This window comes from Falco biarmicus, chromosome 18 (genome assembly GCF_023638135.1).
Source record: "Falco biarmicus isolate bFalBia1 chromosome 18, bFalBia1.pri, whole genome shotgun sequence".
NCBI lineage: Eukaryota > Metazoa > Chordata > Aves > Falconiformes > Falconidae > Falco > Falco biarmicus.
This window is the reverse complement of record NC_079305.1, coordinates 5,456,585-5,472,781: the sequence shown is the minus strand read 5'-3', so window position 1 is coordinate 5,472,781 and position 16,197 is coordinate 5,456,585. Positions and strand designations below refer to the sequence as shown.

The 16,197-nt window shown below is 60.9% G+C and overlaps 1 protein-coding gene across 1 annotated transcript; it reads left to right on the top strand.

Moving 5' to 3' along the window:
• Positions 1 to 13,595: 13,595 nt before the first annotated feature.
• Positions 13,596 to 16,197, top strand: ADRB3 (adrenoceptor beta 3). The gene is made up of 2 exons (XM_056363134.1): positions 13,596 to 14,884; positions 15,934 to 16,197. Exons 1-2 carry the CDS (start codon positions 13,596 to 13,598, stop codon positions 15,971 to 15,973), a joined length of 1,329 nt encoding a protein of 442 aa, XP_056219109.1. The 3' UTR covers positions 15,974 to 16,197.

The following is a 16,197-nucleotide window of genomic DNA, read 5'->3' as shown; positions in this document are numbered from 1 at the left end:
CACGCCCCTTCCGCCGCGGGGTGCGACGGGAGACGCGGGGGGCGGGGCCTGGTCGGGGGCGGGGCCTGGTCGGGGGCGGGGCGCGCTCAGGCGCACGATGGGTCCCTGTGCCCGCCGGCCCCCCCACCCGCGGGGTGCTCCCCCCTATTTAGTGACCCCCGCCTGCCCCACACGGGGCTTCCCGCTGTGGGAGGTCTCGGGTGGTCTCCGTGCGAACCCTGCGGGGACAGATGTCTGCCTGCCTGGGTGGCTGACCCCCATCCCAAATGGCTCTGCCACCTCCGGCGTGGCTGGCAGCAAACGCCGGGGGAGGAGGGGGGGCACGCAGCGCGTGTCGGCCCGCCCACACGCCGTGCCCCCGGGGATGCGGGAGACCACCGGGCAGGGCTGCTCCGCTTGGGCTTTTTCCTTAAAATTGGTGTTTTTCTTAAATTTTGATGAAATAAAGATTTAAAGAGCAGCTGAGGTGCGGGGAGGGGGGGGGGCAGCGGGGGGCGGCGCTGGCTGCGCGGGACCCCCAGGCTGGGCAGAGCTGGGGTGCCCCGGGGGGAGGCCGGCACGAAGCCCCCTGGGATGGGCAGACCCCGCACCCCGCAGCGGGACCACCCTCCACACCTGCTGCTCAGCCCTGCCTGCCAGGCGGGAGGCAGAGGGGTCCCTGAGCCTGGCCGAGGGGTGGCATGGCCATGAAGGGGGCGACCCCCAGCAGTGCCCCCGCCACCCTGCCTGGTGCTCAGCACACCGGCCGCCGCCGCCACCCCCACGCCGGTGTGAGCCATGGGTGCCTCTGCCACTTGTGCTCCCAGATTCCAGGCGGCGGAACCTGCTGGAAAAAGCCCCTCGGCTCTTCCTCGCCCCCTAGCAGTGCCCGCAGGACCCCTGGTCCGCAGGACCCCTGCTCCGGTGCTGACGCGCCAACAGCAGGGATGCGGGGAGCCAGCGTGGGTGCCGGTGGCAACGGGGGAACCATGGCGGTGGCTGAGCAATGGCCATCCTGGGAAAGGGCCTTGGGGCTGCTGCCCCGGTGCAGGCGGTGGTGGGACACAGCCAGCCCCCCCTGCCCACAGCTGCCATCGCCCTGGCCCCAGCACGCAGAGCTGGGTGGCACGCTGTGCTGGGTCCTGCCGCCGCCACCGTCGTCCTCCCCTGGCCCGCTTCCACCACGCTTGGCTCCGGCACCCCTGGCTCCTGCAGCTACCCAGCCACTGCCCGCATCCTGCCCAGCCCCAGGGTGCTGGGGGTCCCCAGGGGGCTCTGAGCCCTTTCCCCAGGGCAGCGTTTGTGTGGCCAGGGCAGTGGTCTCCTGCCAGGCTTGGCTATGGAGAGGGGTGCTTCAAGGGCTCTGTGCCCCGAGGACCCCCAGGACCCTGGGCAGGCTGCTGTGCCCCCCGGGACCCCCGAGACCCCGAGCAGGCTGCGGTGCCCCCTCAAAGACCCCTGGGACCTCAGGCAGGCTGCGGTGCCCCCCAGGGACCCCTGAGACCCCGAGCAGGCTGCAGTGCCCCCCAAGGACCCTGGGCAGGTGGCGGTGCCCCCCAGGGACCCTGGGCAGGCTGTGGTGCCAGGCAGGCAGCCCTCGCCCCGTGTCAGCTGCTGAATCGATTACGGGGCGGTGGGGCAGGAAGATAACATATCCGGCTGTGCCGAATGACATCAGCGCTGACCCCCAACCCAGCGAGGCGTCCCGCCGCCGAATAACAAGGTCCACCGCCGTTTCCTCCTCCTCCTCCCAGAGAATGGACCATTACGGGGTCAAGGAGCCGGGGGGGTCAGGGTTTAAGGGCACATCCTGGCTGGGGTGGAGCAGGGGGCCATGAGCCCCCACTGCATTGGGGCATCTGCCCTTGGCACCTGAGGGACCCCTGGGTCAGGGTATGGGCGAGGACTGGCTGCAGCACTCGGTGCTGGGGAGGAACGCTTCAGTGTTCAAAATGCCATGAAATGCCCTTTCTGGAGATGTCCCTTCAGGGCATGGGACTCTTTCTGTCCATGGCTTCTCTGTGCCATGAGACCTGCAGGTGCATCCCCATCAGGGGGGCTCCCGGGAAGCACTTGGGGTGCCCGGGAGACCCCGAAAGGCTCCAGCAGAGCTGGTCAGTGCGAGGCAGCCAGTCCCCGTCCCGGATCGAGGATATGGATGCTCAGCTCTCGCTGCCTTTGCTTGGCTCTGCAGAGCTCCAGCCCATCGTGGGGAACACGCTGCTCTCCCGGGCTGGCAGCGACATCCTTCCTGGACTCTGCTGATACAATCTCTCCCGCTGGAGAGGCCTCCCCAGAACCCAGCTGGCACCGAGTGAGTTGGTCCGGGATGCACAGCCCAGAGCCCTAACAATAGCCTTTCCTCCTCGTCTGTCGCTGTCTCCCATTTCCCACACAGGCTGGAGATTAAAAAATAGCAAGAAGAAAGGGGAAACCACCTGGACCCCTGGCCAGGGAACAACCAGCCCTGGGCAATAAATCTGGTGCCTCGGGTAGGGCAGGACCCCTGTGCCCCCTGTCGCTGGGATGTCTGGCATTTCTCTGCAATTCTGTGCATGGGGACGGCACCGACAATCACCAAGAAAAGAGGCCAAGGGGGACACAGTGACCCCAGCCCTGCCACAGTGCCACCGCCCCAGCACCTGCCAGAGCTCAGCGCTCCTGGCAGCAGGCAGGGGACCAGGGATGCTTCTGGCCAGGGGGCTGTGAGATGCCCCTGGACACCAGCTCCTGCTGCTGTGGCACTGCCTGCTCTGTGCCAGCGGGCAGGGAAGACGCATCATGCCCTGGTGTCTGCATGCCCACGCCACCAGCACCCATGGGTTTGTTACAGCATCTCTAGGGCATTTCATCTGCAATTTCCCTGGGCAGCTGATAGGGCTGAAACCCCTTCATCATCCTCGTGTGATACAAGGTTATTGCCTTCTACATCGGGAGCAGAATTGCTTCACATAAGTGTCCAACTCCTCGCCCGCTCACCAGCAATTGCACTCTCTTTGCTACTGACCTGGTTTAAATCCCTTTTAGTTGCGCAGGGGTGGCTCTTTGTAAAACACTTGCCACTCTAGCAGGCTCCCAAGGAGGGAAATCTGTCCTATAAGTCGTGAAATACTGAAGTTTGCATTGCACACATGTTGGCTGGGGGCTGTGGCAGCCCATTCCCCGCTGCCCTGCAGCCACTGGCATGAGAGCAGCGAGGGGCAGCCCCTGCCCGTCCCCGGGCTATCGCCAGTGGCACTTCCAGCAATACTAACCGGGCTGCTGATTACAGGAGGGTTTGCTGCAGACAGGAAGAAAATAAACCAAGAGGAGGATAAACTTCTGCATGGTGAGCAGCAGGGACTGATGACTTTCATCTCGCCCCATCCGTCATCTCCCCATCTGCGTGGCTCCCATGTGGGAAGGCTCACCTCCAGCCCAATGCCTCACCGCATCGATCCATGGGTGGAAAATGCAGCTCAAGCCCCACGCAGGACAGGGTGATGGTGGGTCCACCAAAGTGACCCCCCGGTGAGGATGTCCCTGTGCCGCAACATTTCCACACCATCTGTGTTTACATTCCCCTCCGATTGCCTGTGGAGATAATGACAAACCCACATCCACTTTGCCCGCCCAAAGGCTGTTTGTGCAGATAAAATTTGCCCCCGTAAACAAGCCCATCCTGCCTGTGGGAAGTGCACCCCCGCCCTGCCCGCAGCCCTTGGGCAGGAAAACCCTCACCAGGGCTCGAGGAGACCATGGCCACCAGCGTCCCTGTCCCCTAGGCGCAGGCCAGGGCTGGTGCTTGCTGGGGGTACTCGGCACCCCAAAACACACTCCTGGGACATGCCATTTGGTTTAAGCTCTTGCAAGGGAAATTTGGCAGAGGCAAGAGCATCCCTGTGGGCTGTCATGGTGTTGGCACATGCCTGTCACCGGTGTCTTGCACATGCCATGGCTCTGCTCACACCTGCAGCGAGCCCTGCCCCGGTCCGAGGGGCTGCAGGGCTCTCCTGTGCTTCGGGTGTGGGGTCTCAGCTGCTTGCGGGGGGAATACCTAGCAGAAACAACTGCAGGGGGGAAAAGTGGAGCAGCGAGAGCAAATGGCACCAAGTCAGACCCCCGGGAGCCGGGATGCATCTCTGGATGGGGAGGGAAGCCTTTGCCCGTCAGCCAGAGGCTCACACCTGTGCCCTTTGCACGGCACACAGCATTGCTTTGCCGCGTGCTATCCGGCTCCAGCCTGCTCCGTAGGTGGGGCTGGGAGCTGGCCTGGAGATGGAAGGTATTCCCCAGCGAGCCGCCCACCCTTCAGTATGGATCCTGGGCTCTTCCCTGGGCAGGAGCAGCAGTGCAGTTGGGCAGGCTGTGGAGAGGATGCAGCTTTCTGCGCAGCCACCCTGGCCATGGGGTCCCAGCACCCAGAGTCCCCTTGCCGCCCTTGCTGATGCTTCAGATCGCTTGTGGGAGCCAAGAGGCCCATGTGCCAGTTAGAAAAAAAAATACTCATTGGTCCTTTTCTGACCTCAGAGAGGCTCCATCTCTCTGCCAGCCCGGCAGCTCCTGCTGGAAGGTTCCCCACTCTTACAATACCCTGCCCTGCCTGGGGCAAGCACCCTCTGCCCTTCGCAACCATGAAATGCCTGGGCAGGGAAAGGTTTTCCTTCCCTGCGGGCACTGAGAGCAAATTTCACTTGGCAGCCCGCTGCCCCAGGCCGTCTGGGTGATTGAGCACCAGGATGCTCTGGCAGGCTTTGGAAACTGGCTTAGGTTCTGCCTTCTCCTCTGGGCTCCCACTGCATCCCTGGTGCTTTCACTGCAGCCACAGGACCTTCTTATTCACATCTTTGCCTCTCCCCACCTACAGCACGCCGGAGTCACCTAACAAGCGGCTCGTAGTGCTATTGCACAAGTGTAAAAGCTGAACTCTGAGTGTGATGTGAACCGTGTGCCGATGGAAACACCCGCCTGCACAGCATGCCAGGAGAAAGAGCTGGGCTGAAGGTGCTGCGGGTGCTGGAGCTGGGCTCTGGAAGATGGCTCCAGGCACTGATGAGGGTGCCCAGAGCTGTGAAATCTTGCTCAGCTCCCAGGCTGGGGGAGGGAGTTTCACCTGCCAGGGCAGAGGGTCCCAGAGCCCCTTACAGCCCCAGGGGTCTCCATCCCGGTGGGCAGGGTGCTGGGGCAGGCACTTCTCCCAGCTCCTAGACATGAGCTCTGGGATGCAGTCTGCCAGGAGAAACCTTTTCCCCATTTGCTTCCCTTAAGAAGGAAGTTTCTGACAAACACCGGGGAGGCAGGAGGAATGCATGGGTTAAAAATAGCTGCCAAGGCATGGGAGCCACCACCACTGCCACGGCCAGAGGCCAGAGCCAGAGGGGAAGCGCCTGACCTCTTTCTCCTTGTTGTTGTTGTTGTTGTTGTCTTTCCACCCTGCAAACATCGGGAGCTGGAAGCAAAAGCAGCCCAGGGGCTGCACAAGAAGAGGCGAGCCCTTGCATGGGCGCTGGGTACAGGGTCAGGCCCAGGAGGGGACCAGGGTGCTGGGAAGCAGGGATGCTGTAGGGTAGGGGGTACCCGGGTACCACCAGGAGCTTCAGCAGGTGCTGCCTGGTGCAGCGGGATGCGCTGCGGGAGGCAGCCACAGGCAACACTGGGGCTCTGACACCTATGTGGCACGTGGAGGTTTGGCACTGAGGTGGCATGTGGTGGTTTGGCTGGTGTCCTGTGGCCGTGGCCGGGCTGGCAGGCAGCTCCACTCAGGCTGCTGCCCCTCATTCCCTCCCGGATCCCTGCCTGGCTTTGCCCAAAGCAGCCTTCTATCCCCACAGCAGGGCTGGATCCTCACCCTCCTGCCCTGCGGCTGGGGCAGAACCAAGGAAAAAGCACCATCAGGATGCTCCTCTCTTCCTTGGAAACCTCTGCCTGAAAGCACAGCTACTCTCTGATATTTTTTTTTGTTGCTGACATTTTTTCACGACAGTTTCCACACGATTTGTGAAATCTGTACCACTGTTACTGCAAACTTCACCCTCCTTCCCCCCCACCCTGTTTTTCTTTAGCAATAACTGCAGGAAAACCAGAAACAATGGAGAAGGAGTTGGAAAAGGTCTGTAAAACCTTTGCAGATCCCAGCAGCAGCACAAGGACTCTCACTGGTACCAGGGGTACCTGTAGCTGGAGGGAGATGGGAAATACTGGGAGTGAAGCCCTGCTGCGAGGTGTGTTAAAAATGTCAGAAACTGGGAATAACTGCCCGCAGGCGCTGATCTTGCTGCTGCCGCAGGCTTCCCCCACAGCAACATGGGAAAGAAAACAGCTTTATTATGGTTTCTTTTTTTTTTAATCTGAAAACATAATTGCACAGGGGCTTGGGGGGCAGGCGAAGGACCTGAAATTGCTTTAGCATAGCCTTTGACACTGGCCGGGTTTCAGGATCTCAATGCCCCTTTCCCTAATTCTCACAATGCTGCCGTAGCCTTGGGAAGAGCTGCAGCCCCGGGTTGCCTGCTCTGAGCAGGGCAGGATCGGCCCCAGCAGCGAGACCTGTGCCTCCATCTCCTCTCTGGTGGGATGCGGTGCCTCTCACCACCGTGGTGGGTAACAAGCTGCATTCGCTGTGCCAGGTTTCTCACCCCTCCAGCCCTGTCTGTCCCCACAGAGCCACCCCGGGGTGCCCCAGGTGAGGAGGACGGATCCCACCAACCCTGCCCAGCCCCATCCTTCGCCCTGGAGGGCATTGCGGTGGGCAAAACACTGTGGGAACAGGCTAATAAACAGGGAATTGAATGACCTCAGCCCTGCCTGCGCAGGCAGCCAGCAGCAGGCTCTGACCTTCTCGGTACCCAGGGTACATGCTGCCTCTTTCATCATTATCGATGCATTTGCTCCCAGGAGCTTCGCTTGGAAAACAGGATGTGAGCGTGTGAGATGGCCGCTCGCCCTCCCAAATAATGTGGGAGCTTGGAGCCTGCCATGATGCTCCTGTCCCTGCCGCTGCGGGAAGCAGGGCTCCGAGTCGGGATGGCAGCACCGGAGTGGCACCGGGCTTACACCCCGTGCTCTGCCGCAGGTCACCAGGTGAGCAATGGGTTATAAGCTGTCCCAGATGCAAAGCACAAACCCTGCTTAAGCCCCTGTAAAAGTGGGATACATGCTGCCCTGCAAAGGGAAGCATTTCCCTTCGCAAGTACGGTGGGATATCGAGCGTGCCTTGAGGAACCCACACTCTAAACCAGCAGCTTGCGGGAGTGTCAGTGAAACAGCACTTTTTATGACACAGAGAATTTTTCCTTTCCTGCTGCTGCCTGTGCCTGAGCCCCAGCCAACACGATGCTCCCACTCCCAGAGCTGCACTTGCGCTTACCAGAGGAGGAGAGTTTATATAGAGCCGAGAGTTTATGTCCAGCTTCCTCCAGCCTTCCCGGGACAGGCAGTACCCAGTGGGTTAAAGCTTCATCACAGCGTGTTTATGTGCCGACAAGGAAACATGATGACAGATAATTCCAAACAACTTCAAAGCAAGATTTGTGAATCTGATATGGAAACTATTCCTAAAGTCTCAGTTCAAGAGCCCCAGACTAATTACCGCTGCAGACATTAAAGGCAGAGCAGGACCCACTGCCAAAAGCGCAGCGCCTGGCCTGGCCCCCAGCCCACCCTGCCAAACCCCGGGCCCCCTCCCCATGCCACACCGCGCTGCTGGGGGGATTTGGGGTGAAATGATGCTCCTTGAGCAGCTCTTGCTTTGGCAGAAGGTAGAGCCTCACGCAGTCCTCACTGACCTCCTGTGCTGTCCCCAGGTGTCCCTGTGGCCCTGAGTGGGTGGGCAAGGGTCTTCCCTGCAGCTGGGAAGAAGGGTCTTCCCTGCCCAGCAAGAAGGGGTTAATGCTGAGCTGGGATGCAGCCCCCTCCACCTGGGAGGCACTGAGGGATTAGGGAGGGAGACTGGGGAGGTGGTGGGACCCTGGGGGTGGTCAGTGCTGTAATGGGCAACCTTCCAGGGGCTGGTGGCTTGTTCTGGTGCAGGTAATGGCACGGGGTGTGTGACTTTGGGCTGTGGGTGGCTCTGAGCCTGGCTGGGTTTGCTGTGGAGGGGGTGTCTCGTCAGCCCCATGCAGCATTGCAGGGTGATGGGGGGTCTCTGGGCAGAGCTTGCCAAGAGCCCTGTGCATGGGGGGATGTGGGGAGCCTGTGGGCTCCTGGGCTGGTGGGATGTCCTTGATGTCCAGGGACAGGTCTCAGGGGTGCTAGTCCTGCCTGAGCCTGCTGCCCTGCACCTGCCTGGGTGCTTCCCCGGAGAGTTTGCATAAATAAATCATATCCTGAAGTACTGAGGGCTCTAGCAGTCGCTCAGGCTGCTCTGACTAGGCTGCGGCACATGAGCCAGGAGGAAGGGTGCTGTTACATTCCTGGGGTGTGCGTGGTTTCTTGGGGAAACTTTTTTTTGGAAACCAGGGAGGAGAATGAGTGCTGATGAGGCTGCAGGGGTGCGGCACCCATCCCAGAGGTGCTGGTGCTCGTGGCTTTCCCAGGCGGTGGTGGTGAACTTCTCCAGCTGCCCTTGCCCTTTGCTCTGGGCTGGGGATTTGCGCCAGCACAGCTCTGGCTCTGAATTCCATGGACGGGCAATGCTTTGCAACACAAGCCTGGCTCAGGAGGGGCTCTGGCATGGTCTCTTACTGGTGCAAAGCTGAACTGCATCTCTCTGGGTGCAGTAGTGCCTCTCTGCTGCTCTGCTCCCTGCACCCATGCCCCAGGATGGACAGGCAAAAGCCCTCAAATGCTCTGTTGGCAGTTTCAGCACAATCACTTGCTGCACTGTGTTTGCTTTCTGACCTTCTTCCTCTATGAGGAAGCTGAGGATGGCTGAACCAAAGGGGAGAGCAGTGAGGCCACACCGGGAGGGGGATGCATGTATCCCCACTGTTGGTGTGCCTGCAGCAGTGATGGCAGAGAGCAGCAGTGCCGCTGTGCTGCCTGCCGTGTGCTAGTTTTTATCACTTGTTCTGTAACAGCAAGTATGCAAACAGCCTGCCAGGGGAGAAAGCAAGAGTTCCCAGCTATAAAAAGCTTTTGTTTTATCCTAGTGTGGCATCAGCCTGGCTCAGCCTTGGCAGAGTCTGAATGTGCTATGTTTAATGATGCTGGGAGGCAAAGCTGGCGCTTGCCCGTTGCTGCCTGGTGTCTCCTCCCGTTGAGCCTCAGCCCATCCTCAGTGCCTGCCTGCCCTCCTGGGGCCCAGCAGCTGTGCTGAGCTCACAGATGCAATTATGAATTGGACATGAGGGACAGAGGATTAAAACTGTGCTTAATACCTGAGATGGCAGGTCATGGGAGCTTGGGCAGGGATCTGATAGCTGGTGCCCTCCTCCTTGCCAGCTGCTGGCGCACAGGCTTGTGCCCCCTTGCCCAGGCTGGGTTTGTCCCTTGGGCAGGCAGAAATGATCCATCCTCCCTTAAGCAGCGTTGTCCCAGTTGTATCTGCACAGGCACGCTGGAGTAGCTTGGGTCTGGACAAGGTCTGGCTCTCCAGTTTGCAGGTGAGAGGGTCAGTGCCACGGCTCGGGCTCACCTCGCAGCCCTGAGGCCGGCTGCACCCTGACAGTGTGACACCAGCACGTCACCCCTCGGGGAGCATTGCCCTTCCCCTAAGTGGGCTGGAGCCAGACCTCGCGGCTGCCAAGCTCCCGCAGTCGTCACAAGCTCCCCTCTATCTGCTAAATGCCAGGCACTGATTTATCTGCTTTACACGTCTTGGATCATGGCTCACCCACACCCCTGGCCAGGGGGATTAGTGGAACTAGAACCGTATGTGTGAACCTGAAACACTTCATTAGGGTTGTTGTGTGCGTGCAGCCTGCTTGGGGTGGATAAGGCTGTGGGACAGGGATTAAAACAGTGCAGGGACTTTACATCCACTTCAACAGGAGTGCCAGCACGTGAAAACTTTAAGATCAGGGAGGGTGATTTACACCTTACACGGGCTGAGGATGCCAGTGCCAGCCAAAGTGGGTTGCCCTGGCCCTGCCAGGGGGGCTGCGCTGGTGCACCAGCTGGAGAAAGGTGGGCTTGTGTCCAGCTGTCTCTGAAGGACCCCAGGATATTTCCTCAGGAATCTACAAAAGGGTGTTTGAGCTCCTTGCAGGAGAGACACTGGCACAGAGGAAGCCCCTGCTCCACCCTCCCCTGGTCTAAGGGCTGGCTCCTGCTCACTGCCACGGCGGTGCTGGGCATCAGTGGGCACGAGGGAGCCTGATGCTGCAGGCTGGCATGCAGCCTCGCCCTCTGCATCACTCTGGGAGGAATCCAGGACCTTGGAGGCACCTTGCTCTGGTGCCAGGTTCCATTTGCAGGGGAAAATGCCCCAGGATGACGCATCCTCCAGGAGCTGCTCAACACCCTCTGCAGACGGCTCCATAGCTGCTGCTTGAGCTGTCTCACCCCGTTACCTCCCCGGCCAGGCAGACCCTGCGCCCCCTCAGATGTGTCTGGGACTGGCTCAGGCATCTGTTTCCTCTCTCCAAACACATCTGTGGGCACCAGGAGCTCCACGCACTACCCAACAAGGAGAGCTGCTCTGCTTGTTCCCTCCATCCCATCTCTTCCCAAGTAGGGATCTTCCCTAATCCATCCTGACTCAACCCCTGTGTATAAAGAAGTATTTTTAAATATCCATTGTTTATTCTGTAGCAACAGCCAAAGGAGTTGCTCTGATCCATGGCATAAACATATTTTCCCAGAGTTTTCTAAACAGCCACTTGACCCGCTGGCCAGCACTTCCCCGCAGGATCTCTCCAGGGATAGCTCTGCCTCTCCCTGCAGTGGCAGCGGTTGTGCAGGTAGACCCGGGCCAGGGGTTTTGGCCTGTGGCAGGGATGGGCAAGGGGAGAGGATGCTTTCCCTGGTGACAGCCCTGCACAGGAGGGTGCAGCTGGTGTCTCCAGCGCTGCAGGGGTGTGGGTCAAGGCTCTAGAGCAGTGGGGATGGAGGTCGGGGCTGCTCGAGACCCAGCATCTCTGTGCTTCAGCTTTTCCAGCTGTAAAACTGGGACAAAGATATTGAGCCACGTTACTTCCCCTGCCTTGATGAAATGCCTGGGACTCTCCCTTCCTCTCTCCAGTCCAGTCAGCTCCCTGGGAAGGGGGGAGGGTGCTGGGCTCTCCTGGCTGGCAGTGGAAGGAAAAGTCTCATTAAAGTGCCAGAGAGAAGACATCAGAAGCAGTGTTCTGGATGCCTGCTTTGGCACCCCGAGCACTCCTGGCTGTTTGTCCCACCACAGGCGGTGTATCTGTCTCCTACCCGCCTTGAATGCAGTGGGAGATCCCCTCCGGGGTACGGTGGTGTGGTCTGAAAACACTTCGAGGGAGCGTCTGCAGGAGAATACACTATAAAACTCCCAGGGCTGAGTCCTGCAGCCCTTTTGGTGCCCAGGAGCCAGCACACAGCCCAGCTCTGCCGGGTGGGCACGCACCAGGCTGCTGGGGATTCAGAGGTGAGGATGGGAAGCCGCCAGCCCCTGGTCACTCAGCAGGGTGGTGGCAGAGCTGTGAACAGAGCTGAGCATCCTGCGCCCGTGCCTGTCCTCTGCCAGCTCCATGGAGCCAAACCCAGTGCCCTCGTTATCCATGGACGTGCCCACAGATGCTCTTGCTTTACTTTTCAGACACAAAATCCAGCTGCGGCTCTGTGTGCTGATCCACGTCGGAGTTACGCATGCAGCCGCATTGGAAAAACGATGATGTTCCTGCACACATCTTGTTTGTCCCATGCATCGTTCCAGCGGAGGGACAAATCGCCCTGTAAATAGCAAGTCCAGGGCTTGGTCCAAGCCAGCAATTAATGCCAGAGCTGGGAGCTAAAAGAGGTTGCATCAAGCCCTTGTCTGACTGCTTTGAAAAATCAAAACAGTCTTGTAAAGATCAAGCTTGTAAAAATGGGGCTCTGTTTTGCTAGCTCATGAATGGGAAGAAATGCCAACTGGATAATTTTTTACACATATTTTTTTCCTCTTTGTCAACATTCCCCCATTTGGCTGAAACTTCAAAATGCCATATTTGGAGAGCGCCTGTCTTAGAAGTTCCAGTATTTGTATAAATAGCTGATAGTGAAAAACTTACCCACTCTGGAGTCTGTCCAGGGGCCCTCAGGAGTGGAGCTGGGGGTAGTGATGGGACCAAGGCTGCTGGGGCCCTGGAGCAGCCCAGTACCTTCCAGTCTGAGATGGCTCCCCACGGCCATGTGTGAGTGGAGAAGGAAGTGTGGCTGGAGGTCTCCAGAACACCAGCATCCACCCAAACGCACAAGGGAGAGCAGCAAAGGTGTGCTCCTTCTCCTCCATCTGCTGGGAAGGAGGTTTGGGCAATAAATGTGGAGGTGAAACAGTGATGGAGGTGCCCTGGATGTCATTGTTTGGTGTGGGGCTGTCATCTTGCTACCCTCTGCTGATGTTGGGAGGACAGGGAAGTCACTGTCCCCTGTCCTGCCCAGGGAGAGCCTGAGCACAGTGAGGGGTTTACTGAGAGGGACATGTGGTAGGGGGTGTGTAGCAAAGTCCTGGGGTGCACAGTGAGGAGTCTAGAGCAAGAGGTGCAGGGCAAGGTGCTGAGGTGGATGTAGAAGGACCAGAGCAGGTGATGAGGGGCACATGGAGGGACTGAGGGGTGCACAGAAGGACAGAGAGGTGCAGGATGAGGAGTGCATGGAGAAGGACCAGGGCACATGGCAAGGCGCTGGCATGTGCGTGGCACAGTGCAGGGTGCACAGAGAACCAGGACAGATGGTGTGGGACTGGGGCCACAGCGAGGGGCTGGAGTGCATGGTGCAGGGCTGGAGCCCATGGTGAGGGGCATGGAGAGGAACTGGAGTGCACAGTGGAGGGCACACGGTGAGAGGCTGAAATGCATGTGAGGGCATGGAGAGGGATTAGAACACACAGAGAGGCGATGGGGAGCACGTCGAGGGGCTGGGGCACACGGTGAGGGGCTCAAAGAGGAACTGGAGTGGACAGTGAAGGGTGCGCTGCAAGGGCATGGGGTGCATGGCGAGAGGCTGGCGCGCACGGCAAGGTGCTCACGGTGAGGGGCTGGGGCGCACGGCGAGGGGCGCACGGCGAGAGGCTGGGGCACACGGGAGGGGCTGGCGCACACGGCGAGGGGTGTACGGCGAGGGGCGCACGGCGAGGGGCTGGGGCGCACGGCGAGGGGCGCACGGAGAGAGGCTGGGGCGCACGGCGAGGGGCGCACGGCGAGGGGCTGGGGCGCACGGCGAGGGGCGCACGGCGAGAGGCTGGGGCGCACGGGAGAGGCGCACGGCGAGGGGCTGGGGCGCACGGGAGAGGCGCACGGCGAGGGGCTGGGGCGCACCGCGGGGATGCCGGAGGGGAGCGCGGGGGGCCGGGGGGTGCCAGGCCGTGGGGGAGGCGGTGCCACAGCCCGCTCTTCTTTCATTGATCTCCGGAGCGGGGCAGCCCGGGGCCGCCCCGCGCCTTTAAAGGCTCCTCCTCCCGGCACGGCCCGGGGAGCGCCGCGGAGGGGAGCCCGGCCCCGCCGCAGCCCCGCCGGTCCGCCCCGAGGGCTGCTGCGGGCAGCGGGTGCGCACGTCGGGGCGCGGGAGCCGTGCCCCCCAGCCCGGCGGCCATGAGTCCCCTGCCCGCGGGCAACGGCAGCGCCTGGGGGGCGGCGGCGCTGGGCAGCAACTGCAGCGGGGCCGCCAGCCTGAGCCGGCAGTGGGTGGTGGGGGCCGCCCTCAGCCTCACCGTGCTGGTCATCGTGGCCGGCAACCTGCTGGTCATCGTGGCTATCGCCAAGACGCCGCGGCTGCAGACCATGACCAACGTCTTCATCACCTCGCTGGCGTGCGCCGACCTTATCATGGGCTTGCTGGTGGTGCCACCGGGGGCCACCATCCTGCTGAGCGGCCACTGGCCCTACGGCACGATGGTGTGTGAGCTGTGGACCTCGCTGGATGTGCTGTGTGTCACGGCCAGCATCGAGACGCTGTGTGCCATTGCTGTGGATCGCTACCTCGCCATCACGTCGCCGCTGCAGTACGAGGCGCTGGTGACCAAGGGCAGGGCGCGGGCCGTGGTGTGCCTGGTGTGGGCCATCTCTGCCTTCATCTCCTTCCTGCCCATCATGAACCACTGGTGGCGGGATGGGACAGACGAGCAGGCAGTGCGCTGCTACGATGACCCGCACTGCTGCGACTTTGTCACTAACATGACCTACGCCATCATCTCCTCCACCATCTCCTTCTACGTGCCCCTGCTCGTCATGATCTTTGTCTACGTCCGCGTCTTCGCTGTGGCTACACGACACGTCCAGCTCATCGGCAAGGACAAGGTGAGGTTCCTGCAGGAGCCCCCCAGCCCCAGCTCCAGGAGCAGCCGGCGGAGACGGCCCTCCCGTCTGCTGGCCATCAAGGAGCACAAGGCGCTCAAGACCCTGGGCATCATCATGGGCACCTTCACGCTCTGCTGGCTGCCCTTCTTTGTGGCCAACATCATCAAGGTTTTCTGCCGGCCACTGGTGCCGGATCAGCTCTTCCTCTTCCTCAACTGGCTGGGCTACGTCAACTCAGCCTTCAACCCCATCATCTACTGCCGCAGCCCTGACTTCAGGAGTGCCTTCCGCAAGCTGCTGTGCTGCCCGCGCCGCGCTGACCGCCGGCTCCACGCCGTCTCACAGGACCTGCAGCGCTGCCCCTGTGCCTTCAGCCCCCAGGGGGGCCCGTCAGAGGACAGCAAGGTGGCAGCCCCCGGGCGCTCCGGGGAGGACAGCGAGGCTCGGGGCAGCGGCAGCAGCAGCCGCTGCAGCAGCCGGACGGAGGAGACCAGCCTGTCCCAGGGCAGTGGTCCTCGGCAGCGGCCCCTGGGCGAGTCCCAGCTGCAGGGCACCCAGACCACGCTGTGCTCACAGCTTGACGAGTAGGTACCTGCAAGTCCTTGTCTGGGGGGGCTCTGGGGGACCACCCTTTGGGGGTACGATGCAGGGGCTTGTCGATGGTGGGGCTCTGGTCTGACAGTGCAGCGCAGAGCTGGAGGTTAGGCAGACCCCGGAGCCGGAGGGCAGGCAGACCCTGGAGCTGGGGGGCAGGCAGACTCTGGGGTGCATGGGAGAGGTGCTTGGCTGGGGGGCTGGGGCACCATCACCCTCTGCCTTTAGGCTCCCCTAAACCCTGGCCCCGTCACTGAGCTGCAGAGCTGGGGTCCGAGCCCAGTCCTGCCTTGTCCCTTCCTGGGGAACACCCCATCCTGGCAGCTGGGGTCTGCTGTTCCTGGGTGAAGGAAACACTGGTGATGAATAGGGAAGCTAAACCAGCCGAGCAGGAATGTGTCCCAAAGCCTGGGAATCCCATCCGCCTTCTCTCCCCACTCCCAGTTTCTGCTGTTTGAGTAGGAAAATGCAGGCAGCCCCTCCACTGTGAGGCAGCTGGGGGCCACCGTCACCAGCCTAGGCTGTGCGGGGCGCTTTGCCCTCTGACAGAGTGTAAATCTGGGAAGGGAATGTACTTTGTCACCCTCCGTCCCTCGCTGTGTCAGCCCTGCAGATGGAGATGGGCTTCCTGTAGCGGCAGCCCTGAGCCAGGGCAGGGGGTGGCAGGGCTGCCTGTGCCGTGGCCCTGCCCGCGCGCTGCCCACACCCTTCTGTGGATTTACACTTTTTTTTGCAAATTACAGGGTGGGTGTTTTCCCCCGAGTTTTTTACTAGTATGACAAAATTTGAATTATTCTGGTTACTGTGGATTTTAACCAGTTTTCTCTGGTCCGAAACCCTTCCTGATACTTGGAGGCGAGAGGGGTCCCTGCCATCACGCACAGGCAGAGCTGCTGTCGGCAGAGATGTGCAGAGAGGAGCAAGAAAGTGTTTCCTGAATTTGTGCGTTCTGAGGAAGGATTCATGCCCACTGGGAACATGGGATGGTGAATTGTGGGCTGGGTCCGGGCACTTCACACCCTGCACTCTCCTGTTTAAGGTTTGACGGCAAAGAGACACCCGTGGGTCCTTCCATCTGACTGGGAGCAGCTGAGAGCTGGGAAGAGAGTGAGTGTGCTTCCCGCGCAGCTGGCCCTGCAGCGGGATCAGGGCGATCATCCCTCGCAGCGTCTCCTCTGCCCGCTTTGGCCGCTGCCTTCCCTGGGGGAGCGCAGCCTCTGGCCAGCCCGCAGGCAGCTGCCCGCTCTCAGCACGTGAGTCTGACACCCCTGCCTGCCCCGGGATGCTTTAACCCCCTTGGCTG